The following is a 27,253-nucleotide window of genomic DNA, read 5'->3' as shown; positions in this document are numbered from 1 at the left end:
AAAAAAATTTCTGCTAAATACATTTATAGAATTAAATCAACAAAAAGCTCCAGAATAAAAAAGAGATAATTTAAAAGGAAATAAATAAATAAAAAACCACAAAATTAACAAAAAACGCAATATTGAATACATAAGTAAAAAATATGTCATTTGATATTGGAATCTAAAATAAAAAGAGATTAAAATGTAGTTGAAAAATATCATTATGATTGAGCAAGTAATAAAGTAGATATGATATACGGAATACTAAATAAATGAATATAGCTTTGAAGTTATTTCAGTAAATTTAATAGTACAATAAATATTTCTTGTTTAAAAATAATAATAAATATCAATAACTGCGACAATAACTCTGACACTACCGTCCATAAACGTCATAAAATGGAGTAATTTCAAATAATTTCCCATTTTCAATTTGGAAAAAATTACTACATATGCTGTTTTATAAGCTTTGGCATAAACGGCTGCGAGTTTCCACTGGCCATAATAAATTCATTATAGGCCCAACAGACAAATGTCAAGTCTCAAGGAAAGCAATAAATATAACAAAAACCCTTTGGCAGCATGTGTTTATGTACATGTATATAGTATTACATACGTATCTACATATATACATATATGTATTGTACAGACATATATATGCCCGTAAATAGGTTAAATTAAGCACACACATGGTTTAGCAGCACTGTTTTGTGAAAATAAACACAATTTCGTTACATTTATTTTAGAACAACAACAACTGCAGCACTAACGAACAACTCCACAATGTTATTTTGTATCAAATTTCTTTAAATATTTTCGTAAAAAACCATATTCACGCAAATTTATGTGCTTAAAACAATTGAGAAATATATAACTATGTATTTATAAGTGTATGTGTACAACAAAGTAACACAAGTCAACGTACAAACACACAAGGTATCGAAATAACGGCGGAACGTACAACGCGCCACGAAAGGAAAATTACAACTGAGCTCCAAAGGACTTTGGCCATTGATTTTATATGCGCTCAGCAAAAGTTACACTAAGGATAACAACGGTGTATGGAGAGCGTAAGAGAGCACTAACAGGCCAATTCGAGAGCGTTAAATGTCATAAATGAGCTTTTTTTGGAGTTAGGTTTTTTGTTTATAACAATAGTAATGAATTTAAAAATACTTATACTTATTGCAGCGAGCTGACTTCAATTAGAGAATAGTCTATTGTATATGAAATCGAAAGCGATGGGTTGAAAATCACGCAGCGCTTTTTTAATGATAGCTCTAATAAGAGGATATACTATATGTATTAGGCCTAGTAAAAGTAAATACTTTATTTTTCATCAGCAAAATTATTCGCCAAAGCTGGCACCATCTGGCCCGATTAGTAGGTGGAAACTCGGACCAAGTGGTTTTTTTTGTATTAACTTGTGTACCTTCACTCTCATTTACATTGTACCGAACGGTTTTTGTGCCATGTTTAGCTTCTAGGCAATCGAAGCAGGGTCCACATGATGGTGGCATTCGGTGATTTCCATTATTTTCAAGAGCATAGAGTGTCTTTGTGATAAGACAGCTGAGTCGCAGGAAATTCCAAAGTTGATAAGGCAGCAAGGAAAGGCTTCCTAGAATTACAACCGGTAGAATGGGAACGGATCGGGCCACCATCGGTACATGCGCCGTCGCAAATCTAGTGATTTTAGTAAGGCCCTTTCATAAATTTTCGCACACTACTTAGATCCTCTGGTTTATGTTTTTACTATAATATAGTCTTCACACAAAGAAAATTTTCAACACAAGCATTTAATTTTGAACGTTTAGTTTTATGGTACGATAAGCCACTCCGATCGCATATACAAGTATACTAGCGACCGACGGACAATTCGACTCAGCTCGTCACGTTGGTCATTTATTTATACATATTGTATATATTGTATAGGGTGTCCGATGTTTCCTAAAAATTTTCTTAACTGTATATCGGCAATCTTTCTTCGACTCGAATTTCTTACTGGGTCATCATCGAAATTTTACGAACACAAAAAGCTTTTTATTGCATTGCATTAAGCCAGCCACTCGAATAACGCGCGCTGATGTTAAAGCTCATTAAATTTGCATTTTCCTCAGCCGTTAGTTGATTAATTGTGGAAGTTTGAGATTTTCGCCACTCTTCGGTGTGTCTGACGTACGCGTAATTAGCGATGAGTCGCTTCGCGGATAAATGGATACCGAAGATGCTGCTAATAATGCTGGGCGACTGCTACTTATTTAATTTATGCAATATGGGAGTTTGTTTGTGCATCTTAAAGAAACACAAATGAAAATAAAGTTCATTAAGGAAGAAAGAAAAGAAAACAAACAAAAAAAAAAAACCATGGCAATAGTGTATCGAAAATAATAACGAAGTGCTGCTGTATTGAGAGGTGAGGTACACAAGGAAAATATATATATATTATTTGAAATAAAATGTAATTATTAAAAAAATTTGTTCATTTAAAAATTCCACTTAAATTTTTTTTAAATATTTTTAATGGAAAAAAACCCTTCGTCCAAGTCTTTAAGAGCGGTATTTCAAAAATCAGTGTAAAACCTGTCTCTTATACACATCTAGATGTGTATAAGAGACAGAAYTAATTTTGAAATATATTTTAAATTGAAAAAAATTACCATATAAATTTCGTATTTAAAAAAAAAGTTTTTTGAAAACAAAAATTTAAAAAATATATTTTATTTTTTGAAAAAGCAATGTTTTTAGAAAAACTTCATAAAAATTTAATGACGCATCAACTATTCCAAATGATTCCTTAAAATTGTTTTCTTTTAATTTTAATTAAATTTTTGTCTGCATATTTTCTAATACTATCAACATATTTATTTTTTAATAATAGTAGTTGTAAGCGATGTGGCAACATGCCTCTTTTACCTCTCATTCACAAATTTTCATCCATTCGCTTGCTGCCAAATGACAACTTATGTCAATGATAAATATGTGGTTCCATGGTGTAATGGTTAGCACTCAGGACTCTGAATCCTGCGATCCGAGTTCAAATCTCGGTGGAACCTAAGAAAGGTTTTTTTGAAATTTTTTTTGTTAAATAATTTAAATGCTATATTTTGGTTTTTTTTTTAAATTTCTATTTGTAAAAAAATTTCTGAATATTTTTAAATTTCAATAATTATATAAATATTCGTTGGCTATGAAATAGACACCTATTTTAGAACTGTGTATTATACTACATCATTGTCTCTTCATACTATCGGCATGACTTCATAGTTTGGGCCGCAAGAGTCAATTTTTGGGAGTGCCTAATTTAAATTCTATTAATCATGCGTGTGCTAATGCCGTTAATGAAAACAGAATTAGTAGGAGAATGAATGAATATGAAAATTAAGTGTGGGTATATGTATATAATTACTACATTCATAGATGTGAAGAATAATCAATATAAACGGTTAAAATTCATAGATGTGAAGAATAATCAATGTAATCGGTTAAAATTTCATATGTCACAAAGCATAGTAATTATTAAAACAAAATTATTCATTTCTTATTGCTCTCATTACTAATTGTTAAAATCCAGTGAATAGAGTTAACAGTTTTTATAAAAGCAATATAATACTTCCAAATTTTTGATCGATTTTAAAGATATCACTTGTTTAATTTTATAGTGTATTTTGGGGGATACAGATACAGGTCTTCAAAGTAGTATAGGGCCAAACATCAAGTGTTTGTTAAATATTCGGGCTTTTAGATTATTTTAATCTGGTGGGCTAGTAATCCATCCATAGATCAGTTTTGGTCCTTTGCGTTGCCAGATGGAGCTAAGCTGATAGATCCAAGAGTAATAGTCATCCTTTAGGATACCTGTGCTTGACGCGAATTTTAACGGAATCTGCGGTATCGCTATCCAAAACCTCTTCCAGTGTATCATACCGTGGAGACCACAAAAACTTACAGCGTAGTCTTGCCAATTTGGGACAAGTGTACAAGTTGTGCCATTATTTCCCTGGTGCTCTGCTCTAGAGATTTCCTACAGTCTTTTTTTTGGCAGCCCTATTCAGCGGGCGTGTGTCGCCACCAGACAGTGACCAGTTAGCATTCCCATCATGTTCCTAAAGCCTCTTCTATCTAGTGCCAATAGGAATATTGTGTACTTCCGATCTACCATTTGGCACATGACTTTTGCAGTTTTGCACCCAGGTAGCTCGTTCCATCGGGTTTTGACTTTATTTACCACGCCTCTGTCGAGATCGTCGTGTAAACAATGCATGCGTTTTCCATCACTCTTCGTATGTTTAGAATTGGCAGACTTTTACTTGAAAAAAATAAAAATAAATAAATAACAAAAGATTTCTGCATTTTCCTTTCCTAAGAAAATTTCAATAGCCATAGAATGCCTCGGATAGACGCTTTCGGATGACAGAGCTCAAATTTCTCCTGTTTCAAAACAAATTATATCGGCGACGATTACTTGAAATCAGAGATTCATTTATTTTAATTTCCAAAAAAATTTAAATAATATTGAAATAAATTAATATGATATACATATTTATAATATAATATTTAACTTTCAATAAAAAAAGACACATGTATGTTTTTCTTCCACCAAATATTCAAAACAACAATTTGTATTCAGTGTATAAAACATATGATATAAAAGTTTCACTATTCACTTACTTCCAAACAATATGGCAACACCGCCAACTGAGTTTGATTGAGAGTGCGTCGGAAATCGACGCTCTGCGCTCATTTGAATTTGAGCGTACACGAAATAACATAATCGCGAAATTGTCGAAAGTAAATGAAAACAAATTTGCAAAGCAAAATAGAACCGAAAATATGGTGAGGGGAAAAGCGCGGTATAAGGCGAACAATAAACAAAACAATATGCAGTTCCGTTTCCACACACACGCACATACACTCTCCCACACATACCACTAGAAACTTACCTTTGTCCCGGAAGAGTTGTTTGTACTGCGACAACTGCTGTTGCTCCAGCCATTCATCCACCGTGTTGGGCTCGTTGGGCGATGCGATGTCCGCATATAACCATGTCGGATAGCTGCTCCACAACAATAGCACTAATTTCAGCAGCGAAATGGTGAACATCAATGTAAGGACAAGGGCCACAAGTAACTTCATCAAACGTTTTGACATAACTGTAAATATGGCTGCAGAAAAGACTAACTGCTAACCACACAACAACACCACGTTATAATAAAAAATTCACAATTATTTGCAAATCACATATGCGTTGGTACTTTGCACCTGATAGTGCACAGCAATTAAATTTTAATGCAACAGAAGTGAGTGAGCAACGGACTCTCGTATACTCGACACAGTCGCGGTCACACACCCACGCCTGCAATTCTCGCCGTTATTTCTCCAGCTGTGCAGCGTTTATTTTTAGATATAATTATAGGTTTATCCATGAAAACGTCAAAAGTAATATTTATAATTTGCATATGTAGAATTTTTGCTTCTTTCTTTTTTCAATTTTACTAGGGAATTCACTGGCAAAACCAGCGAAATATTTCACTCACGCACAACTCACAGAGGCCACTGAAATCGGGGAAGTGAATGCTTAATTTACTTTTTGCCTGTCACATGCACCTCTCGTCGGCGTCTGCTGACTTTCCGCTCTACACATTAGTACTGAGTGGGTGAGTGCTTACTTTTGGTCAACATTGTATTAGCACATGAGGAGTATGGGTGTTGATGAACGGGAAGCGTTTACAGCTCGAATCAAAACAAAAGCAAAAAATCTATTAGCATGTGCGGTTTTTGGAGAAGAAAAAAGAGCGCAGCTGAGAAATTACAAGTCAAACGTCAACGTGAGCTGGCTGTCAAGTTATTAACTTTTGGCTGCTCGAATTTTTGTTGTTGCTTTTAAATGACCCAAACAACAGAAGAATAGTTTTTATTGACAAATTAATTATATTATCAGCACAAACATTGAACGGGATTACTTTAGTGTAAATAAATAGTATATTACTATCGTAAAGTAAATAACAGGCGTTTAAAATGAATGGAAATTATTGAAATAAAGTAAATCTATATGGTAGAACTGATAAAAGCTTTCATAGTTTATTTTTAGCACAAACAGTGTTGCTGTAAATCTCAAATTACCCGCGGGCTGAACACTACGATTATTTATATTTGAAATTAATACGAATTATGTAAAAAATGCATTAAAAACGCATACAATATATTAAAACCTTCCGAATTAATAAAAATTATTATTATTAACGAAATGAAACGATTAACGAAATTCATTTTCCAAAAATATTTATAAAAAAATATAAAATTAATAATATTAACAATTTAAATATGGTAGATTAAACAAAAACAATAAAATGTATTTTCTAAAAATATTTGAAATTAAAAAAACCGGCTGAATTTCCGCCCTACTCTCACCAACAAGGAGTGTTAACAACACTGTGAACACTTAGCAAAGTCGCAAACCTCAATTCACGTAGTAATTCCAATTTTTCCGTTCTTGCTGATAAATAAAATGTAAACAACCTGGCAACATTATTACATATTTATCATAAAATGGCAAATTTATTTCTATATACAAATTGTTCATTTTCGATTCCCATCTAAGAATATAAGAGCAAAAAATGATTACTTTTTGTATTCATAGTCTGATCCATAAAATAAAAAAAAAAATTCAATTCATATTGTTGTGCAAAGGTTCCACCGAGATTTGAACTCGGGTCGCAGGATTCAGAGTCCTGAGTGCTAACCACTACACCATGGAACCGTGATAAATTTATAACGCCAAAATACAAACCGCAATTTTTGCTCAAAAGATGGCAGTTGCATTTGCTTATGGTTTAAATAAATGCAAATCATTAAAAATCGAAAAAAAATCTCTCTTGCACTCAGATGGTAAGAAAATATTTAATTCTGTTATGTAACCTTTGAGAATGGTTTATAAATTCAAGAATTTCAGAGTAGGTTGAATTGCAAACCAAAGATAAAATGGCGAAAATTAAAGGAAAACTAATTTATTTGTTACCTTAGGTCAGGAAGAGGAAGGAGTGATTTTTTAAGAATTAAAAAGGTTTATCTCGGTTTTTATAGTTCTAAGTTTACAGAAAATTTATTATAGGCACACGGTTATGAGTAAAACAAGCTCTTTAATTTTCATTAAGATAACTCAAAAATAGCCACAAGTTCGAAAATCTTTATATTAGGTATATGAAGATCAGGAAAGTACTGACTTGATTCAGGCCGTTTTTAATACACAGAGCTGCCATGAAGGAATTTTCTCTGAATTCCAATATTATATCACATACCTTGAGCGATGTTTTCGGACTATAGATAATGGGATCCATATTTCCATAGTTCGGTTTTTTTTGGACTTGGAAAATTTTTTGTGTCATATTCTAACGGAATTATTAGTATATAATTTTATTTCATTATATTATTTACTTCTTCATTTATGTACTGGAAAGTGAAAAAATCAAATGGAATTAAAAATAGTGTTATATCATTTCCGATGACCGATTTCATTTTGGAAAGATTCCACGTACTAAACTCGAACTTATAGTGGAAGTCTTATTGCCTGTAAATAAAATATTATACGCACAACATATTTTCTTAATCTGTACACTTTTCTGCATCAGTGGTACTAGAACGAAGGAAAAAATATAAACAATCGATTTTTGGCACTTTTATGTTACGAATTATTTTTGAAATGAACACTTTTTAATGTTTATTGCAAATTATAGTAAGGATACACAAGGATACATGAAAATTTGTAAACAACTTAATAGCGACTGCTCATTTTTTGCAGCCTCTAGGACTTCAACCAACTCGGAAAACGTAGTTTTAAGAAAAACGCGCTAACGATAGTCCGCGGTGCAGCAGCACGTGTGACACCGCTTCACCAAGCGGTCAATAAATTTCATAATTTAACAGAATTCAACTCGAAACCCTCTTAACTAAACTTTCAAAATAAATACCCTCGATTTTCAAAGTTCCACCGAGATTTGAACTCGAGCCACAGGATTCAGAGTCCTGAGCGCTAACCGCTATACGATGGAACCTTACAAACATCTTATCTTGCTAGATTCTTGCAAAATTAGTTTTCAAATAATTTATTGGTTTGGTTATCATTCCCTGTTTAAGGAAGAATGTGATAGAATATCATTACCAACCTTCAGGAACTTCGCAATTTGAATAACCTTCAAGATTTTCAAGAAGGCAGCCCGTCATATTTAGCCATTCTTGAATTGCAGTATAAGTGTGATCTACTAAACGTTTAAATGTAAGTTTCAAAGAACATTTCATGTCTACTTTCAAAAGCAGCTCCCTTACCTGTCAGTTTTGAAGTCTAATAGAGCCAGAAGTGACGACAAATGAGGTAGTGTGCGAAGAACTAATATGTTAGCCAACTTGCCTAGATTCGACTGGGCTTTATTGCAATGACACACACGCCTTAAGTGACCACTCTTTCAGATTCTTTTCCAAGTCTCGTTTAAAAGAGTATTAATTCAACAGTATGAATATTGGAAATTATTCTATAAAATTGTATGCAATTTTATGACTGAAAAATTAAATATATGGCAATTGCAGGGTGCAAAATTTTATCCAAAATCCAAAATTTTAGAATCAAAAAGCAATAACACATAACTTTTAGGAAGAGCCTTTTAACAAATCAAGTAATTCAAGTATAAGCAATCATTGAATATTTTTAAATAACATTAGAAATCTTTCACTATGAAATTTTGCATCTCTCATTTTTGTTGGGATCTATATTTATCAGTAAATCAAGACAGAAATTGCATTATTTAGATAAAGTATACATATCGAAGGCACAATTGGGTCAGCTTAAATAATTTGTACTGTAAATTAAAATAAATCTCAGGGTATTTGCAGGTTCCACCGAGATTTGAACTCGGGTCGCAGGATTCAGAGTCCTGAGTGCTAACCACTACACCATGGAACCGTTAGACACCGTTATGTATTGACGTTTTTCATTTAGCTTTATGGCAAGGTTATTACCTCAAAATGAACTATTAGTTTAATTCTTTAACATTTAGATTTAAAAATTCCTGAGTACGGGATAATAAAAGCTTTTTAAGCTTAGATCATGGTGTATCCTTAAATTTTTGCAATGTAACATCTAAAATTGTTATTTTCGCATTTCAAAAGCCGTTCTGAAATGTTTATTATTAACTTATTGCACTATTAATGTGCCTAAAATATGTATATTAAATATATAAAAAATATATTACTAGAATAAAATCTTCTTCGTGAAATGATATAGTTTTAGTTTAAGGCTGATAGGCGTCAGTCAAATTAATTTATTCGAAGATTGTACAGTTGCCATAGACAATAATACATGTCAAAGTTCGGGAAGATATCTTGTGAAATAAAAAAACTTTACCATACAAGGATTTTATTTTGATCAATAAGTTTGATCAACTCTACTATATCCTCTAGTGATCTGATATCGAACAATGGACAACTTCTTTGGTAGAAAACATTTCAGATCTGTATCTCAAAAATTTAGGGACTAGTTTGCATATATATAGACTGATATATAGACAAACAGACCAATAGGAAATAGAGTAAATCGACCGAATTCGTGACGCTGATCATTTATACTTATGTGTATATACTTTATATAGGACGTTTCCAAACTTTAGGGCATACATCAGAATTTTTCATATAATTTATTTTACAAATATAATTCCGAGCGAGATACTGCTTACTTTAAGGTTAATCTTACAGACTACTCGAGCGTTTGAACCAAATTTTCGTTAATCAGACTTGTTTTCCGTCTCATAATACTTTGAAAGTGGATACACTTGGCATAAAGCCACGACTACTTCTAAAAGAATGTCATTTCTCACAATTTCCTAGTGCGCGAAATTGTATTGGAATCGACTTTATCACAATTACTGGTTCTTACATATGTACATGTGCTAACTTTTGAACAAAAACTTTCCGAATTTAATTCATCCTGTCCGATTGACTTTTATTAGGTCACGTTCTTTGGTTCTTCAGTGAGCTAACTGAATTAGAATAATAGGCTTCAAACACAATTTATTTGGGACCCAAAAATCGAGCTGCTTTTGTATCCAGCCTTTTTTTTAAATGATTCAAAACCATTTGATAATGAATGTTAAGTTCCTTACCGATGTCATGGTTGCTTATGTGACGGCCTGGTTAATCTTTTCCATAATTTCATCGACTTTTTTAACGATAGATCGACCAGAGCGAGGTATATCTTTCACATCGAAAGATGGGAGCGAGCGAGCCATTGTTGTGCTAAACGAACTAATACAGCATTATCTCCCAATAAATAATAAAGAAGTTAAAAATATAATATCAAAAACCATCAGCTGATAAAGTGGTGGGTCTGAAAAAATTTGTTCATAATTATTCCCACGATTTAAACACTCTTTGCGATTTGAAACCAACAAAATTTAAGATTAGAAATTAACGATTGGAAAGTTTGACATTTGAAATTCTCTTATAGAAATATTTTAGAATAGTTAAACTTTGAAAATGTAATAAAACAAAGTTTTATTTCCAGATTAGAATACCCCTTAAGCAATACCGCTTATGGTTACCTATTACGTCTCACTACAGTATATTTGTTTTTGAATAAGTCATGTTCGACTGCGTTCCATTGCTTTACATATTTTCATGAAGAAAAAATCGTTTATATATATTTGCAAAATTTTCTATTTATTTATTTTTATTTCTTTATTATTTTAACAATTTAATATCAGGACATATTTGTTGTCAAATGAATATTCCAATGACAAACAAACAACAGCATATTTAAATCAAGACTAAAACTAATTAATATTTGCCAAAGTGCATTATCCGAAATCCATTATCCCTGGTCCATTAACAATCGAGCAATTAGTCCTCTAGTCCATCCGCCAACGTGTGTAGCTTAACACTAAGTGAATTAATAATAGCATATATTGTGACCAGTGGGAAAATGCAACCGAGTCGAGTCGCTGCTTGAGCGCCTAGTACTAGTATAATCCTTTCTATAATTTCCGTATGAATTTCGCTAATCCCACAGCTCACTTACGCTCACTTACATAGGTACATAGTTGTACGCATACACTCCACACACAATGGCCGGAGAACTATCCGCTACGATGCTGTTTAACCGTAGTATGGGTAGCCAGAGTAGGCGTAGGAGTAGGGCGAGGCATAGCCACCATAATAGAATTGTGGTACTGGTGCTGGTGCTGCCGCTGGATAAGGGCTGGCCACTGGCAGTGGTGCTGGACGTGCGACTGGTGATGGACCGGCGGCGGCGAAGGCGAAGAGGGCAGCGAAAAGGACAACGAACTGTAAGAGGCAGAGAAGAGGGTTATTAGTAATACTACTCGGTTGTACTAAGATAATTGTTCCATTCGCGGATTATTGAATTGCTAAGTGGCGCAGGATTAAATGCTTACGTAACACTGTTGTAATTTAAAGCAAAAAAGTAATAATAATGCTATTAGTTAACATTTACTTACAAGCTTGAACATTTTGTTAGTTAGTTGATTGCGTTTGGATTGCTCTTAGCAGAATGCTGGTTGTGTTGTGAATGTCTTTTAGCAGCAAATGTCTGCTCTATTTATATGCGCAATTGTGGGAGAACACAGCAATAATATATATATATATACATACTCGTATTATATATGTACATATAAGGTAGATTTGTAGAAAAAATAGTTGTTGAAATTATTGGCGTTCTATTAGCATTCAATTGTTGTATTTTTTCTTTGTTAATTTTTCTATAGATTTACGGTTAAGAACTATTTAGAATTCTTTATGTGATTAGCAGAGTTCTCTTATTTGAGATTTGTACTGATTTAATTTTTTTAAATTTTTTTGTCGCATAATTATTTTATTTTTATTTAATTGATACTCATAAATAAATTTGGGTTATTAATATTTAATAATAATGTTAATATATGTTTTGTCTATAACTGTATTTGTGCGGTTTGGTTTGTTGTAATAACTCCTTACAGGATCATCTAAAGGGAAAAAATTTCAGTGAAAATTTCGCGGCAAATACTTTTTTCAAACAGTTATTGCAAAAAAATTCTTAATCAAAGTCCTTAAGAATTGCAGCTCAAATATCTGTGTAAAATTTCAAGAAGATCGGTTGAATAGTTCTCGAGAAATCTTGCCAAGCGACTTCATAAACACAGTTTCAAGAAAAGCGCGTTTAAGGCGCATTAAGCCTAGCTAGACAAATCTGTATCCCCGAAAGTATTATTCGGATCAACTTGAAAATTTAGAACAATATTCTAGAGGTTTTGTAGAATTTAAAAGGGCAATGAAACCCGTAGACCGATATAATCCATAAAGAAAATCCTATTATTATTCAAAATAGTATTTCTCAAAATATTGGTCATTTGAAGCCATAACATTTTCCCATTTTCGGATTTCATCCTAAAAAATTACATTATTTTGGGGGCCAAGAGTGAAACAAGCCAATTTTTGAAATCTTATTCTGGTATGAATATAAGTATGTAGTGAGGGCTGGTCCATAGATCAGTATATGAAATACCTGAAATATATTTTTCTTTATTATCAGCTTCCGTTTAGTTAATTGGATTTAAATCAGTTATTTTGGACATTATGAATAATTCTGTTTTGATGTTTCAAAGTAGGCATTTTAGCTATGCTATAGATCATAATATGAGGTCTAGAAATTGAAGTAATCTTGTAGTCTATTGTTTTAAATTTATATAATTCATATTTATAAACTTTCATTTATTTACTTCCTTTCTACGTGCTATCGGCTTCCATTATGCCACCAAAAATATTTTTAACGCAATTCTTTCAAAAATTAATAAAAAGAAAACAACAGTGTATAAAATCTTCGCTGTTGACCTTCAGTCACATTCGGCATATCACTGCCGGCTACCCGAGCAATCCGCGTTCATTATTGCGTATTATCCCTCACCTTCTTCTATACAGTCTTCTATTACAATATATACAAATATAAAAATATAACTAAACTTTTGACTTTACTTACCTTTCTATACACGTAATCAACCAAACACACTCTATATGCCACAGCCAAACAAAAATCGGAGAAATAAAATTTTAGAACCAAAACAAAAAGGAAAGAAAAGCAAAAGTGGAAAAAGTACGCCACATGCATGACAATTTCAAAGGCTGTGGATACACATTTTAGTTCAATTTATATGTATGTACATATTGTAGGTATACATACATATATGCAACTGTTTGTATATGTTGCATTGTATTTGGCTTAAGAATACACAAAAAGTGTTCGAATATTTATAATTCCATACAGCTGCCTGCTTTTTGAATGAAATTCCAATTGTCATTTAATGAGTTAACTGGTAAATAAATAAACTGCCACTTTTTGTATAAAATGCTATGAAGTTGAAAAAAATATTAAAAATAACTAAGAAACCTAATGAAGAATATTTATTTTGAAAATAAATCAAAAGAATTCCAGTACACCAGATCAGAGCAAATGCTCTAAATTTAAATGTTTAAATATACATATGTACGTATGAAAATATATTGATCTCTTACACAATAATACATACATATGTATTTCTAAATAAAAGTTACGTTATCTGTATCATCCAAGCTCATTCGCGTTCTAGTCATGTCTTCTAAATGCTTGGGTAGCTAATTTTATATTTTAAAATAGCTCCTTTTGCATTCGAATTAGTTTTGGAACATCAAACGTTATTTATGTGAACTGCTGGAAATACCAGCTGGTCACAAACCTATACATATCCGGCATTAAATGATATATTGCACGAACATCAAACGATTATTTGATTTTAAAATCAGTTTTTGAGTCACCAACTATTTTGATAAAGAATTTTTTAGTAATGTTGGAATCGTTAACATGTGTTATTGGCATAAACAAAAAATGTTTTCACGTTAAGAATTTTTTCGACTATAACGTAATTTTTTTTTTGAACGTCGCTTCTTCGTTCAAAAAAATTAAAAGTTGGCTAAAATGTTACACTTGAATGATCCGATTCCCTTTCCTTTTTATTTGTTGATAGTTGTCAGTAAGTTTTCCAGCGAAATCTGTTTATTAAAGATGCGAAAAATTGAACTGTTGACTACTCCACGGTATGAACTTTTTTTTACTATGAACTGTAAAGGCTTCCCAAATGTTACAACCCAGCACTAGACAACAATTTTGCAACCTTCCAGTTAAACTGTTTAAAAAATAAAGAGATATAACAAATAATTGTTTTCTTCAAGCATTTCTCACTCCTTAAAGGAACTGGATAACTCTTCTAGAAAATTTAGATATCTTTCCTTCGCATTACATCCATCCCAAAATTAATCCCCTATGCCAACTTAAAACAGCACTATTAGTAGAGAAAGCTGTGGATATTTAATTAGACCTTGCTTAGATAAGCGAGGTAGGGATATGGTTTTTCAATTTAAGAGTAGGGGTATGGTTTTTCAATTAATTTAATTTAAATAGTTTTTATTTTTCCGCTGGGCACCTCAATTTGCAAAATTAGAAAAAAATTCGAATGAGTAGTTATAAGCATTTAGAAAATATCTGGATCATAACTAATGTAATTCAAAAGCATCGGAAGCAAGTTCATAATTTAGTGTCTTCTGATCGGAATCAACGATTTTCGAAATAAATTTCATTGGCATACATTTGAAGCCAAAAACATCGGCGTGAAATGTCACCTACCACTCTTTCACCAACTTGAGTAACCTTTAAGTTTTTAACTAAATTTCCTAAAACAGCTTCGAAATCTCTTAGCTGTCAAAATAATTCCATATTAGCAATAGTATTTCTTCTTCTTCATTATTACCGTAGACAATACTTACGCGGTTATAACAGTGTTTAAAACGGCAGACTGTTTTGATTTTTTCATTGTGAGTGTTTCTTTACGTGGCGCACAATCCTGGGGAGAGACCGGAAGTCATGAGCTGCTTGTGCCAAATGTAAAAGGATCGTTTCTGGTCACTCTCCAATGAATGGCGTTCAAAAAACTTTCCTCACTTCCATGAAGTTCTTTAATTTAAGTAAACTATCCAAATTTTGGTTTGAATTTTGCCAATATTTAAAGAAAATAATATACATATGTATATGATAAAATTTATAGGTGAATTTTGTCCACTTTATTTCCTTCAAAGTAATCCCTTCCCGCTGCAATACACTTATGCCAACGAATTTTCCAGTCATCATAGCACTTTGAAAACTCCTCCATCGTGATGGCCATCAGAGCCTTCTTCGATTCAGCTTTTATATCCTCCATTGAGTCAAAACGGTGTCTTTGGAATGGTCATGTGAATTAGCTGAATAGCCAGATGTTACACGAAGATGAATGATATGAGTTGAAAATGTGACAAAATCACGAATAATCAAAGTTCTTAGCTACACTTTCTGTTTTATTATTCACCTTCTTAGAAGCTTTTTACAATGTCATTTTTTGGCATCACAGAATCATTGACAGCTTTGTGAAACCTATCTGGAAGCACAAAAACAAAGTTCTCAGTGGAATTTACCACTTATCTGTCTTTCTGTTGCTTTTTGTATTTCGAATGAGCTGCATTGAGTATGAGACTTTTGGATTTCGATTAGATAACTGATGACTGTAGCTCACATTACCAACGAACAACATGATATTTACGTACTAAAGTAAATATATCGGTCGACCCAAACCTTCGCAATCTTGAATATATGTACATTTTTTAATCTTCAATGATCCGGTTATTTATCCTCTAAATTTTTTAACAAACTTTTAGAAAAGGGCTCGTTAAGGCTCAGATAACACAAGAGTTCTTCTTTTAAAAATCTGTGTCCCAACAACAGCATGGAGAATTTGTCTTTCCGCTATTATTGTTTTCTAGTAACCAAAACGTGCAGTCTAAACTTTCGGCCATTCTTCAGTATCTTCATATAAGACCCCAACGTAAATGTAGTGCTGTCAATATATGTATAAAAAATGTGATATTAATATAAAACATTCTAAGTGTGAAATAAACGAAAGTCACACTTATTGCGCCGTTAAAATTTAAAAACTAAGATTCAGTTTCTTCACAATTAGCGCTTATAAATACGTAATCATATCTCAACACTTATTTATAGCAATTCAAATTATTTGATACATTTTTTCAATCACAGCCCCAAAATAATATAGAACAATAATATGACAGATTTGTTTAAGAATTATTGTCATGACAAGCAGTTATGATGGACAATGCGCTTGCGCATTGTTGAGCACAGCTGTCACCCAGCACTAACGGCAGAACGAAAGGGAAGCCTTAAGGGGATTATGAAGAGCACTAAATACCTGCTTTATTCCCGGAGATACGCTGATAATTGCACCAAAATGGCATGAAGCAATAAAAAAGCAACAAAAAAAGTAAAATATTACGCCTTCCAGCCGTGGGTAATAGCTGCGGCAGGCAACGCGTTTGGAATTACAAATTTAATAACAATCAATAGAAATTTAAAAAAATAGAAAAAGAAGCTTACACTACGAAAGTTTGTAACACTATGTGAGGGCGGCGGGTGTGGAAGCCACGCTTAAATTGCTGTCTCGCTACGCTCATTTCCCTGCTACCGTTGTGTCATTGCTCATAATGAAGTAGCCAAGTTCTAAATGCTTATTATCATTATATTTTTTGCATATTAATATTATAATGTTATTGCTTTCGTGTTGGTGAAGAAATGCCGAATTGGGTGTTCGATGACGAAATGTCAGACAGAATTATTTTTCAATGGAAGTCTCTACTCAGAGCACGCGGGTATAAATAGCGCTCAAGGCACTCAGTTTTAACATTCCACCTGCAGTTCTCGCACTTGTAATAACTCAAAACAACAACCCTAACAAAAATGATGAAATTGGTAAGTTTGGTACTAGTGGAAGACAACATTTCTAATATTTTATTAAAATATCCTTATCTACATCTTACAGTTGCTCCTCGTTATTGCCGCTCTCTTCGCTGTTGCTATGGCTGTACCCGCTCCAGTGGCTGGTCCTAACCCTGAACCCAACCCACAGTTCGTGTATGGTGCTTACCCATATGCATCATACGCATCATACCCATATGTCTACTATGGTTAGATGTAAGCGGAACTATCGATGTATTTTTGACTCGGTGATGGCATTGGTTCAATGATTTTTTCTATGAAACGCGATTATGTTTTAAATGTTTGTCTTCGGTGTGTGGCTTGACATATGTATATATCTGGTTTTCTGTTTACAATTTTGAATAAAATTTATTAATTTTTTTTTATAAAATAAATATTATTTTGTTATATTTTAAATTTTTGAAGATGATTCTATATGCATAACTGTATTTAATAGTAGACATTTTCAGAGGGTCGTAAGACTTTCGAGACGATTTGGAATATATATTTGTTAGATGAAATTGTTATATCTTTGGCTGATAATCAGATCAAATAATTTGTCGAAAATGGCCTGAGACTAATTGAATTCTCCCACTCCATACTAAAGGGTGATCAATTTCGAGGTTCACTGCTTTTTTAAAGATAATACTTATAAACTTTAAACTGAAAGAGGAATATTTCTTATCATTCGAAGGAACATTCTTTGGAATTTATTTTTTAAATATTATTTCTTTCAAATATTTGCCGCGGCTACGACTCAGATGGTCTATTCGTTGAGTCCAATTCTCCATGACTCGTTCGAGCATTTTGACAGGTAACTGGCGAATGATATGCGTGATTAGATGTGTGGGACGTGACCCCGTCTTTCGCCGAGGCTCATCGCTGAAGAAAATTTGATTCGGAAACGTCGGATCTTCTTGAAAGTTTTCAAGATCCCATACAGCGAAGCGATGTTGCTTAGGAAGGTTGAGGGCTTCAGTCCTTGCACGCTTTCCATTTCAGATATCGACGTAAAATGCGCCAAGTCGTTCCATACGTCAGTCCGAGTTGTTGCGAACGGTGCCTAGTCGACTCTCCAGCTATATTTTCTTCACTGCGTGCTGATCGTCTGTGGCTAAAATGTCTGTTCGGATAGTTCTTTCTATAATTTTCAAATTCAGTTATAGCTTAAGGAGGAATATCGTAACTCGCCTGGAAATTTTTTTTAGCAAGTGTCAAAATTTTGTCACTTCACCATGAGAATTGATATCAATCTTAAAAAGTGCCGTGACAATTTAATTATTTTTTTGGTATTTCTTTATGATTTTAGTGTATTTTATGAAACTAAATTTTGTCATTTCTGTGTACTTGTTTTCGTTACGCGTTTAAAAATTAGTCCTGAAATTAACTAAGCTATTCATTAAATATATGAAAACAGTTAAATTCAATCCAACGCAATGCACATGAACACCAACTCGATACCGCCGATGAGCGACACCATTCGGGGGCTTTGTGCGAAACTACTGAAAGAGCGTCAACGTCGCGATACATCGGCGGGACAGAAAAAGAAACGCACCGTACGCAGCGCAATCATAACGGGCGACGCACCACCGCTCATTATCAAAAGTCTCGTGGACGTACAACCGCCAACACGAAACGATACTGAGCATTCGAACGATAGTCGACGTGTTGAGACCTCATTGGATCACATCATACAGCAGCTGCAACGCGGCAAATGGCCGTCAGATGTGGTGGTGCTCATCACGCCCGCCAGTAAACACAACAATCTCTACAAATTGCATGTGATCGATCGCAATAATGAGGGACACCTCGGTATGACCAGTATCACCAAGCAGGAGTTGGCTGAATTGCGGGCGAGTAATGTTTTCGATAAGTATGCAACAATTGTTGGTAACAAATATATCGACTTGAAGACGGTCACACTGAATTCGGCCATCATAGCGAATATTATGAAGAATCTGAATGGTGATTGTTGCCAGCAACCGATTTGCGAGCTGCCATTGGCGGTGCCTTTGAAGCAGCATGAAACTAAAGAGCTGGTGGCGCGTAAAAGTAGCTCGGACGTTGAGCTGGAATTGGATGAACCTGTGGCACCACGTGCTCGTCGTCGCGGCACGCAATCACGTGACGTTACCCAATATCACGCAGAGAGTGGCGTGCGTCTAATGACACTAATCGAACGCATAAATGATGCCATAGAACCTTCATATACAGATCTACACAATTTCTTCGATCTAGCTGAGACATACAAATTCAAAATCTATATACGACCAGAGCTGTGCTGGAAGCCACCACCACAAGCGTCTACGCTACAGAAAGAAAACGATACCGATTTCGTGCGTTTCAATATCGAGTGTTTCATGCTCTTCGATAATTATGTTTGTACTATTGCGCTTAACTCATTACAGTTACATAAGCAGTTGAAATTACATCCAGCGATCTTGCCGCGTGTGCACGTGATCGAAGATGTATGTGAAATAACACCACTGCCCAAGTGGTTGGTCACACTTTTACGCACACTGGCCGAATGGTTTGGACTTGAGATGTTTTATGATGCTTTTGGAGAATTTGTTTTTGACTTATGTAAGCAGATAACTTGACGCGAGCCGATAAGGAGCGATTTTTAGAGACAGTTGTAAAACTAACCAATAAATGATCTTATAAATCTACAACAAAAGCAAAATATATTAGGTTGTTAAAAAAGTTTTGCGATATTTTTATTGAATTTTCAATTGTTCATAATATTTTTTTTTATGACTCATGCCCAGCTCTTGACCGATGCTACGGCTGCTACTATGCCGGTCTCTGTCGACCAGTTCAGCGACTTTTCGACGACAGGCCTTCCGGAGCGTGGCGCGTCTTCGACCACCTTTACACCAGAACGAAAACGTTGAAACCATCGTTGTGCGGTGGAAATGGAAACTGTATCGGGTCCATAAACTGCACAAATTTTATTGGCGGCTTGAGATGCATTTTTGCCTTTATCGTAGTAGTACTGTAAAATATGCGGTATTTTTTCTATATTTTGATCCATGTTTGCGACGCTATAACTCACGAACGACTTAAAAGAAACGACAATCAATCAAACACATGTTAGCGCATGAAATGAGCTTTCCGATACGACTCTTTTGACAACCTAATATGTACATACAAAATCGGAGAAATTGGTCTAGATAATAGCTTTATGAATTATAATGGTTAAGATATAGCCCATCATAAAAGACAATCTGTCTCACAACTCTATGAGACTCCTTTGGTCAAATTCCTAGACTCTTTTCCATCTCTCTTCATGCGAGATCTGGACAATCTTACCATCAGGGAACTTGGAGACATAGCCGACACTGACATTGACCACTCAAATTTGTGATATGCTCGAAGCGGTCTGTCGATCTGTAATGGTCATATGACCTATTGTATATGTAGGAGTTTCTGATAGCATAGCGGACTGCTGTTCTAAGCTGTCCAAGTGAGATCTCTGTTAGAATTTGTTAAGGAAAATTTTTTCCTCTGTCCATGAGTCGTTGGTCATTTTGTCAACTTCTTAGGCATTCTTTCTTTTTTATTGTCATGATTTTTGGACTATTCCTCTTTTGAACAAGTCCTACTTCTATTCAGAACAAAAACAAAATACAAGCACTGAGCTATACTGATTTATTTAATTTAATCGAATTCTTTTAAAGATGTCAAAAGTTCTTTCTTCTATGAGTCAAACGACTTTTGACCTTTCAGCTATCTATCAGTAGGTAAAGTTGAAGGAACTTACTGGAAGTAGCCATTTCAAACGACTATAACTCAATGACTTCCGTATGATGTATGTCTCCAAGTTACAAACATCTATAGCAATTTTTTTTTTGCAAATTAAATTTTTTTATTAACAAAATACTTAAACGAAAAAAAAAAATAGAAATCAAAACAAGCGACACCCTTAATTAATATCACTGTTGTTGTTGTCCAAATATGAAATTGTTATTTTGGGAAATCATTACACCATAGTCACAGCCGAGTTCAGAGAACGTAAAAGAATGTCTCATAAATCTCTCAAAGGACTACCAGTTCGACTAACCATAGTACACATAAGGATATGAGGCCACAGCTGGATATGAGCCATATACGTATTGTGGGTTGGGCTCAGGGTTGGGACCAGCCACTGGTGAGGGTACAGCCATTGCAACAGCGAAGAGAGCGGCAATAACGAGGATCAACTGTAGGATGAAGAAAACACAAATTAATTGAATTTTAGAAGTTTTGCTCCAACTTCCCACTTCCAAACTTACCAATTTCATCATTTTGATAGTGGTTTTTGTTTTGAGTTATTACAAGTGCGAGAACTGCAAGTGGAATGTTGACTGCGCATACCCAAAAGGCTATTTATACCAAATTAACAACATACATTCTTATATGGAAATGTTTATAAATAAATACATATATATAAACATCACTGTCTGCCATTTCGTCATCGTCTCTAAATTTGGCACCTTTATTTCAAACCACATTCAGCCACAACAACAAAAGTGGTCAAAAATAATAATAACAATATCAATTAAATCTACCGCAATTGCTTTTCGAATTCTAAATTTCATTATCAGCAATGACATAACAATACATGAATAAGACACAGTAGCGCACAGTTAAGCTTCTTCGTTACCCCACCGCTGATTTTGTGACCAGTTCGTCATGCGGTGGGATAACGAGAATACTTTCGTTTGGTTTATTTGACTTTTTCTAATTTCATATGCTACATGCGGTGCGTCTCGTAAGGAGTTCTAAATTTATACAAATGTATGTACCTAAGAGTATTCGGTTATACAAAGAAAAGAGTACTTATATATTTTAAAATCATTACTTTATGGAGTTTGTTTTGATTTATTCTTGAATGTAATCATAGAATGAGTTTCAGCGGTTTTCATAGGGGAGAGTTAGTTAGTCAATTCATATATTTCAAGGTCATTGTTTTTGATTGATCCCATATAAAATAATATAAGGAATGTCGGTTAAGTCCACAGTACGGCGCCTGTCTTTCGATACAAGTGGACTACAATGCGCTTCCAAACCAGGTCTGCTCTAATTCTTATGATATTTACTACTGAGCGGCATTAATATTTCACAGAGTTTAAGGATTCAGAAATCATCACATTTCTCTTACCAACAAAGATTTTTCCTGCACTAATTATTCAACTTTTCGTACTTAATATATAGATAAGTACTGATACTCTCCTCGCCAGTAAATCGAAAGGATCATTCTTAAGTATTTATTTACCTATATTCAAACTTCCTTAGAGTTTTTATGTTCACCATCTTTTATCTTAAGCCTATTTATATCTATACTTCGTAGTATCAGTATGATGGATCTGGAGTCTACGGAACAGGCACTTCTTTTCATATTTAGGAAAACTATAGTTATGAAGCAATTTTAGAACTAATAATTTAGAAAAGAAGCTTATGTATCTTATTATTTTTTCCAGTGCGGCGATTCATGTGTGTGATTATGTAATTTAGAAATATCTATAATGATCAAGTATATTTTTTTATTAATTCTTCTTTATATTTTTCTCAGTGCTTAAACTCGTTTTGAATACCAATTAAATCGAATATTCGTAGTCATTGAAATTCCACATACAAAATTAACTGACCCAAAAACCAAAACTCCGAGTTTACACTAATTGTTCTTATGTTTTTTCATATAGAAGTGCAAGATTCTTCAAAACAGCCTTCATCAACTTAACTTAGAATTTGGACGATAGGAAGAAAAAAAACTGAATTTTTGGCAGACAAAAAAGTTAAAGTTTTGCGACATTTTTTTCCAATAATTGTAATCCACAAAAAACCCTTGATCTAAGTCTAAGAATTGTATATCAAAGACCTGTGTAAAATTTCATGAAGATCGGTTAAGTAGTTATCCTAGAAATTATGCCAACCGACTTCAAAAACACAGTTTGGAGAAAAACGCGTTTAAAGGTGGCGCGCTTAGCCTGACTAGCCTCCAGCGCATAAGTTCTCAAGGCTGTATCTAAGTAACTATTACTCGCATCAACTTAACAATTTAGGACAATATTCTAGAGATGTTGCAGAATTTAAACAGACAATGAAAAAATCGGTTTTTTGAAACCCGTAAACCCTTAAGGTTTTTAATAATATTTTTTATTTGATTAAATAAGATTGAGTAAGCTGTAGGTTAGCTTCAATCTGTATAATTGAAAGTCCCTTAAGAGTTCGGATATTATTTGTAGTTAGAAAATACTATTCAAGAGAAAGGTGTCATATCATATACAAACAAGTATGTGGAAATTCCCGGTCGACACGGCAACACTTGCTTGAAAGGCAAGAACGAGCACAGCCTTCCAAAGGATGTTGAAAGCCGCTTTAACAGTCATATTGATATTTTGCACATGTGTATATATGTATGTATGTACTTAGTACAAGTAATCCAAAATTTATGTTCCACTTGAATAAATAAAATAAAATGAAATATGATAAAAGGTCGAAATGTCAAGTGGCTGCAAATGAGCTTATATTTAAAGCAAAGCACAAAAGCTTATTAGTAATAGCACACATAGCTATATAACTATATACATCATATAAAAATTTCTGAATATATATGTACTTTTATATATGGATACATACGAACGATGTATTAATTTAAATTACTAATTAGAAATTACCCCAAATATTTAGATGCAACTTCATATATCAAAATCTCATAGATGAATCCATACAGCTGCGTAGATATGTATGCGTGAGTGGAAAATGTTGAAATTTGCAGTTTTCACATTTGCCTAACAATACTTTTAATCCACACATGCAATGAAATGATTATAAATTTGCTATGTGGCACTAGGCAAGTGTCTTTAGCTTGTTTCGCGTTCGGATTTTCGGTGCACAAATGAATATTTAAATGCGATGGTATTTTGAGTATTTTTAAATCGCTATAAATGAATGGTAGCGATTTTAGGATAAGCTATTGATTGTATTATTATTTTAACATGGGTTTCTTAAAGGCTTTTTGTTCCATTTGGTCCTTTTATTATTAATTATTTTAATTATTTCTATTTAATTACAGGAATATTTTTATATATTTTCTTGTGAGTTTCAGAATTGTTTACACTTTTCTTCCTCATCTCATTTTTTCCGATCTTGGCAATTAAAAAAATACTGCATCGATTGTTTCGAAAATTGCATGGTGCATTTATACGTGTTTCAAGAATACACAATGAAAATAATTAAATATTTTTTAAGTTATAAGAGATCAATATCAGTAAAAAATGTCCCCCTTTACTGTTGTGATTCCGATCTTTTCCGAGGATGAAATCTAAAAATGAAAAGTTCTCGTTAAACTAGAAGATATTCTCCGCACAATAACTGACAATCGAAATTCTCATATTAACTAAACGACTGCGTTTCAAAGTTCAAAACTATATTTTTGATCAGATCAAAAACTTGATAGATAGAATTATATGTGACCTGGTCTACGGAAAGGGGGCAAGTGGGCTTAGGTGTCAAAAATCAATTTTCACTTTTTAGTTGATTCGGATGGAAGATGAGATGCTTTTTCACGTGATAAAATCAAAAATTTTCGCACGTTTGCTCCCTTTTCGTAGACCAGGTCACATATACAGTACTGCAGTAAATTTGAAAAATACTGTTGGGCGGATTGAAATGAGCGGCAACTCTTCAAATGGTTCCAACTCAAAAAGTATTTGAGATATCAATTTTAGAATTTAGTATGTTATTTTTTAAGGTATAAATTACTAAAATATGAAAAAATTACAAAAAAACGATTTTTTTTTGAAGACTTGACTCTAGATGTGCCCCTTAACATAGGAGTCGATTTTCGAAAAATGTTTAGCTACTAAAGGAAGTATAATGATCCTCAGAATATTATCTTTTGATACAAAGTCTATAAAAACTGGTCTGCTTCACACATGTTTTTATGTGCATAATTAAATCAAATGAAACCTTGCATAATTTAATATTTGTTTAAAATTTTAATATTCCAGTTAGCAGTTATCGAGATATCTATTACCAATATCTGTGACACACTCAACTTAGCGTTTCTGTTTCTAACCACGTAAATGGATTCTTATTTAATGCCTATATGACATTATACTATAAACGGACTCTTTGTTTAAGCAGTCTAGATTTTTTAAAGAATCATTTGAGAGAGACCCAAGCTTATTGGGCTTCCAAGTGGTAACCAATTAAGCCATATGCATATATAATAGAAAAATGTTATTGGTAGTTGTACTCGTCATTGGAACCCTTTTTAAAGCTATCCGAAACTAAAGGAGAAGAAAAGAGTACAACTTTAAAAAGCTAGAAAGGGACTATCTTGTAGAGTTCAATCTCGGCCAAGGTGCTTAATAACAAAGCTTCGCATGATTTGTGGTAACAAACTGGAATATTCCAATGCAAAACTTTCAAAAAGAAGCTTTTGCGAAATGCAGTCCAACAGTTTATAGCTAAACCTTGAAATTATGGCTATAAAACGTTATCTAATTGCACGTACGTTCCATTTTAGTTTATCTTTATAGAAATATTAACTGTTATACGTTATCTATAACATTTTCCTTGCCATAAAACAGGAAGCTTTTGAATTTCAACAATGCCAGAAATCTCACGCTCAGAGCATTTAAGCGTACACACTACAACTCTCCCTTACATCGCGCTCAGCGTCCACACGCTCGTACGCATATCCTGTATACATTAGGCAACATGTCGCCAGCAACACGCCACGATACTAGACGTTCTCACACCGACAGGTTCGTGGACTGGCGCCGCATGACATCACTTCGAGACTCGTAAAGTTGCGCGGAGCACACTGGCGTCGTGCAACATGCTCGACACGTTGCTGATAATGCCACCAACAAATACATACACACATACGCGGCCACGCATACGCCCATACCCGAATGGATGGCGGTGGCATAAAGTGTGTCAACATGTTTAACGAGCTGCATGAACTACATTTCATTTGTTCAAAATAAAGGATACGACAGGATGCGAAGTAACTTCAGTGCAATTTCTGATACAGCCGAGATTTGAACGCGCTCCACTGACAGCGAATGCCACAACGGTAAAACGGATAACGGCAATTGTATCATATACGCATACGATGTGTGTGTGTGTGTGTACTTTAGTTGGGCTGTCAGTGCGTTGACAGCGTGTTTGTAGCCGTGCATTGACGCTCTTACTTAATTTTCGTTTCGGTTATTCAACTACATCGCATTTGTTATTGTTGGCGCGCTTTGGTGGAGCATCGTGCTGCCGAATCGCTTTGCCGCTCGTGCGAATCCTTCGCCGCTTGTTGTGTCATATGAAGGAAAAATCTCAATTCGTGCGTGTTGGTCGTTGATGGCCATCAACAAAATTCGCATCCTTGGTTTGGTGGCTTTGCCATTTGCTTGGCAGCAGGAACAACTCAGTCATCATTGTGCAGTGGCGGCGTTTTGACGCGTTCTCCTCTTCTACTGCTACTTCGCACTAACCAGTACTTGTCGTCCAATACAACAAAAGCTCTCGAGGTCTAATACGAGTTAACGAGTGTGCAGTGGCAAAGCCGTTAAAGGATAATCGGTTGAAAATTCAAAGATTCGCAAGCAGAAAAAAATAAAATTGTGTAGCAGCGAAATTTGAAATACTAGTAGTGTACTTCGCCTGCTGGTCGTTCGTACTGAAACGAGTATTCGTGTGTGTGCGTGCCCGCGAGTGTATGCTTTGTTTTGTGGTCGCTGACAACTAACGAACTCGTTTATAACAGGAAATTCATGTTTCAAGGATAGGTTGGCGGCAATTTTGAAAATGTTGTCATCGGTGGCGGCATGCCGCTGTGGGCGTTGTTGCTGCCAGTCTGACCTGCAGCACGCAATTTTTTTGCTGTCGGCGTTGGTGAACCGTGTGTGGTTGTAGTGCGTGTGCAGCTTGGCCAATTGGTGATGAACGGTGTCTTTTTTGCGTTTTTTTTCCTTGGTTAGCGCTATCTTCTTGGCAATATATGTTGGCTTGGCAAAAGCTTCCGAATGATGTCATGCGTGTGATAATGCGTTGCTGCGTAAATATTTATGCAAAAATTGTTTGTTTAGGACATAGCAAATTGCCAATGTGTATGTGAATGACAAAAACAGCAGTGCTTAAAAATTAATGTATGCAAATGTATATGAATAATGATAAAAACTATTAAATGTGAATTAAATATACAAAACAGGTATGCAAGTAAAAAATCATAGAAACAAAACTAACCAATCTGAAGTCAAAGAAAAAGATGTAAACATAGAATTTGGCTAGAACGAAATGAAAATCAACAACAAAACAAAATAGTGAAATAAATTTTTTTTGAATAAAACATAATCAGTGAAATGATATGAAAAAATAAAAATAATTGAAATAAATTAATATAAAATACTGGAATTAAAA

General features: G+C 34.0%; 3 protein-coding genes and 4 non-coding genes across 8 annotated transcripts in view; 2 read left to right on the top strand and 5 right to left on the bottom strand.

Annotated features, from left to right (window-relative positions):
* The window catches only part of LOC108978585 (apoptosis-resistant E3 ubiquitin protein ligase 1), a 36,990-nt gene extending 31,059 nt beyond the window's left edge, over window positions 1-5,931 (bottom strand). For both annotated transcript variants that reach the window (XM_018948940.1, XM_018948941.1), the window contains exon 1: window positions 4,926-5,931. In XM_018948940.1, coding sequence (XP_018804485.1) covers window positions 4,926-5,133 — 208 coding nt within the window. In that variant the 5' untranslated portion in view covers window positions 5,134-5,931. The remainder of the gene's footprint in view (window positions 1-4,925) is intronic.
* Window positions 2,967-3,038, top strand: Trnaq-cug. Its single transcript has one exon. It is a non-coding gene; the product is annotated as a tRNA-Gln (tRNA).
* Window positions 5,932-6,670: 739 nt separating the features above from the next.
* Window positions 6,671-6,742, bottom strand: Trnaq-cug. The gene has a single exon. It is a non-coding gene; the product is annotated as a tRNA-Gln (tRNA).
* A 1,219-nt stretch (window positions 6,743-7,961) lies between these two features.
* Window positions 7,962-8,033, bottom strand: Trnaq-cug. Its single transcript has one exon. It is a non-coding gene; the product is annotated as a tRNA-Gln (tRNA).
* Window positions 8,034-8,863: 830 nt separating this feature from the next.
* Trnaq-cug lies at window positions 8,864-8,935 on the bottom strand. Its single transcript has one exon. It is a non-coding gene; the product is annotated as a tRNA-Gln (tRNA).
* A 1,730-nt stretch (window positions 8,936-10,665) lies between these two features.
* LOC108978594 (neuropeptide-like 4) lies at window positions 10,666-11,557 on the bottom strand. Its single transcript, XM_018948961.1, has 2 exons — window positions 11,484-11,557; window positions 10,666-11,310 (listed from the first exon to the last, which is right to left on the bottom strand). The coding sequence occupies exons 1-2, from the start codon at window positions 11,493-11,495 to the stop codon at window positions 11,122-11,124; spliced, it is 201 nt and encodes a 66-aa protein (XP_018804506.1). The 5' UTR covers window positions 11,496-11,557; the 3' UTR covers window positions 10,666-11,121.
* Window positions 11,558-18,133: 6,576 nt separating this feature from the next.
* On the top strand, window positions 18,134-19,516 carry LOC108978590. Its single transcript, XM_018948958.1, has one exon. The coding sequence runs from the start codon at window positions 18,283-18,285 to the stop codon at window positions 19,444-19,446; it is 1,164 nt and encodes a 387-aa protein (XP_018804503.1). The 5' UTR covers window positions 18,134-18,282; the 3' UTR covers window positions 19,447-19,516.
* The last annotated feature ends 7,737 nt before the right edge of the window (window positions 19,517-27,253 follow it).

This window comes from Bactrocera latifrons, unplaced genomic scaffold (genome assembly GCF_001853355.1).
Source record: "Bactrocera latifrons isolate USDA-ARS-PBARC rearing strain unplaced genomic scaffold, ASM185335v1 scaffold_124, whole genome shotgun sequence".
Lineage (NCBI taxonomy): Eukaryota > Metazoa > Arthropoda > Insecta > Diptera > Tephritidae > Bactrocera > Bactrocera latifrons.
Note: the sequence above shows the minus strand (reverse complement) of the source record. Positions and strands in the feature narration are given on the sequence as shown.